Source organism: Pteropus alecto, unplaced genomic scaffold (genome assembly GCF_000325575.1).
Source record: "Pteropus alecto unplaced genomic scaffold, ASM32557v1 scaffold98, whole genome shotgun sequence".
In the NCBI taxonomy this organism is placed as follows: domain Eukaryota; kingdom Metazoa; phylum Chordata; class Mammalia; order Chiroptera; family Pteropodidae; genus Pteropus; species Pteropus alecto.
In genome coordinates, this window is record NW_006443570.1 from 600,550 (window position 1) to 603,742 (window position 3,193).

The following is a 3,193-nucleotide window of genomic DNA, read 5'->3' on the forward strand; positions in this document are numbered from 1 at the left end:
GAATGATGGTCTGCTGCTTGCGCAGCAGCTGCAGCGTCTTCTGGTGCTTCTCGGCCAGCTCCTGCAGGGAGTGGGGAGCAGGCTCTTCTGGGCTCCCAGAGAACGCCCTGCAGGGCCTCACTCAGGAGGCAGGGCTGCCCCTCCCCCTGACCTGCTCTGCCTCACAGGCTCCCACAGGGAAGAGGGGGCTGTGGCCTGCAGCTCTGCTGGGTCCTGCTCTCTTCCTGGCTCTAGCCCTCTCTCGGGTCCCCCGACAGCTTGGGATGTGGACCCTCATACTGAGAACAGAGGGACGTCGGCCCACTCACCACGCGGTACTGCTGCAGCGTCTGGGCCTCGCGCTGCAGCCAGGCCTCCAGGGACACCTGCTTCTGCTGGAGGTCTGTCTCCCGGCTCAGACGCTCCTGGGGGTTCAGCTGGGCCAGTTGGGCGAACTGAGCTAGAGGAGGAGACAGGAGACCCACGACCGTGATCTCCCAGCTTCCAGCAGGAGGTCAGAGAAGTCACACTCACCTGTTTTGCAGGCAAGACCCTTAAGGGACATGTCTGACTGGTGGCAAGTCAGGGCTCTGGCAGCCCAGAGTGCCAGCGATGAGCGGGCTCCGCTCCCCAGCCTCCCAACTCTGAGCTCCCCTCTAGGAACCGGGGAGATGGAGGCTTGGGGGTACAGCTGAGCAGGATCCTACCCTGCAGCCTCCCCTCCCACCCTAGCCCACACAGCTGGCTGCCCAGCTATCCTCAGGCCACACGGTGATACAGCTTGGGGCCACACTGCCCGTTTGGAAGTACGCCCTGACTGGGTGAACTCGACAAATCGCTTCACTATCCTGTGCCTCAGTTTCCCCATGCGTATAATGGGAGGATCCTGCTCCCTGCCTCAGTGAACTGCTGTGACAAAAAAGTGATGATATAGAAAATACTCAGGAATCTGCCTGGCACGTATAAGTCTAGGTGAGAGTTAGTTCTTTCTGGTTAATAGGTTACAGGACAGGATTAAAGGGTGACAGAGAGAAGCAACTCTCAGCCCCAACCTCACATGGCAAAGCCACATCAGGAAAGGCCCTGCTCCACCTCCCAGAGCACAGCAGCCTCTCGTCAAGAATAAAGGAGTTCCTCTAGATGCTGGAGGGTGCCTAACATGTTTGTCCAGGTTGGGTCACCATGACTTCAGCCAACCAACAGGAAGAGGGAAGAGAGAAGAGAGAGGAGAGGAGAGAGATTGTGTGTGTGTGTGTGTGTGTGTGTGTGTGTGTGTGTGTGTGTGTGTGTCTGGGGCCCACTGGGGACTCTGTCCACCCTACCTGGCTTGTAAACTCATCCTTCCTCTCAAAGGGAACCACTACCCTAGATGCTGGGATGATTATACCCTGCTGATAGTCTTTTTGAACATCCCAGTGTCTTTACTCAGGCTGAGCCAAGAAGATGTGAGTGTCAGCGTGTCTTGGTCAAGTTCCTGGCAGCCCTCTGAAGGTCATGTCACACTGACCCAGGCCCTGCCCCATGGACACACAAGCTGGGACAGACCAAAGCAACTCTAGACAGCCAGGAAAAGCCCAGAACTAGAGGAGAATTCAGAAATACGCCTCCAATCTCACTGCAGGGGACAGAGCAGGAAGAGCAATGTCTAGTATGCAACACGGCAGAGAAATCTGGACAGCCACCTCAGGGATCCTGTCACCCACAGGGAGGTGGCGGTGACTCCAACACCTGGGCCCAGCCTCCCTATGCAAGTGACCCAGTTGGGCCTCTCTTGGCAATTTGCAGAAGCTTCTGGGAAGGACGCCAGGAGACGTGAGGCAATTGTCTGCTCTACTGGAGGGAGCTGAGCCTTCTCGTACACAAACAGATCAATAGCCTGTGTTTCTGATGGGTGAACTCGATAAATGACTGAACTGAGGTTGCCTGATGGGTACAAACCCAAACCAGAATCCAAACCCAAAACCATAAATAGAAAACAGAAAACCCAAGAACAGGATCATAAATACTGTCAACCAGTCCAAGCCCTTTGGTAGGATAGCCTGAATCTCCTGTTCCCTAATCTAGGAAGTGGGCCATCCTCTCTGGGGTCAGTCTGGGGTGGAATCAGATGGGAAGAAGACATGCTAGAATCATCCTACTGATATGCACTCAATACCTACTGCGATTCAGGCAATGTGTTGGCCTCAGGGTACAGAAAACATTGACATGGCAGGGTTAGGAGGAAAGCTTACATGGGTAAGTTAAAAGAGAATCCTAAAAAAATTAAATAATAAAAAAAAGAGAAACAGAAAAACAAAAACTGAAATAGTGCAAAACCAAAAATATATACTATAGACCTCAACTCAACTGTATTACATACTACATTATATATTAATGGACTAAGCACCTCAATTAAAAGCAGAATAAATACAAAAGCAAGACAACTACATGTCTAAATTTAAAAATTTAAAAAGCATGGATAATGATATTCTGTGCCAATACATAACAAAAAGGCTGGAGTAGTTACATTAATATCTGATAAAGTAGACTTCAAGACAAAGAGTATTATCAGAGATCAAGAAAGATATTTTGTAATTATTAAACTGTCAATCAATCAGAAAGAAAATAATCATAATATATACATGTATATTTATGTATATTTATGTAATAAATACACATGTCAATAACAAAGCTTCAAAATACATAAAGGAAATATTTATAGAAATAATTGGGAAGTATGCACTTTCATGATAAAATAGGAGATTCTGATACCTCTCTTTCAGTATCAGAAATAAAGAAATTGTATGCCTGAAACTTACTGGATTTTGTTAACCAATGTCACCATAACAATTAATAAACAAATAAGTAAATAAATAAATAAATAAAGATATAGATCACTGGTTCTCTAAGTGTGGACTAGGGATTCCTGTAGAGTCCCCAAGACTCCTATAGGGCGTCCACAAAGCCAAAGCTATTTTCAAAAGTTATAAGACTTTATTCGCCTTTTTCTCTTTTAATTTCTTATAACTATTCAGTGGAATTTTCTAGAGGCTACAAGATATGTGGTATTACAACAGATTGAAAGCAAGATCCAGCCATCTCCTATTAAGCCTAATATTAAAGCGATCTGCAAAAATGTAAAGCAATGCCACTCTGCTCACTAAATTTTGTTTTGGAAAATACAGATGTTGGTTTTTTGTTTTTGCCTTTTTTTGGTAAACTTTATTATGTTAAC

General features: G+C 46.9%; 1 protein-coding gene across 1 annotated transcript in view; it reads right to left on the minus strand.

Moving 5' to 3' along the window:
• LOC102884638 (signal transducer and activator of transcription 5A) overlaps positions 1-3,193 on the minus strand; it is a 19,297-nt gene that overhangs the window by 9,383 nt on the left and 6,721 nt on the right. The window contains exons 6-7 of the mRNA XM_006924605.3: positions 309-439; positions 1-61 (exon numbers count right to left, since the gene is read on the minus strand). The exon at positions 1-61 is cut by the window's left edge and continues 6 nt beyond it. Coding sequence (XP_006924667.1) covers positions 1-61; positions 309-439 — 192 coding nt within the window. The remainder of the gene's footprint in view (positions 62-308; positions 440-3,193) is intronic.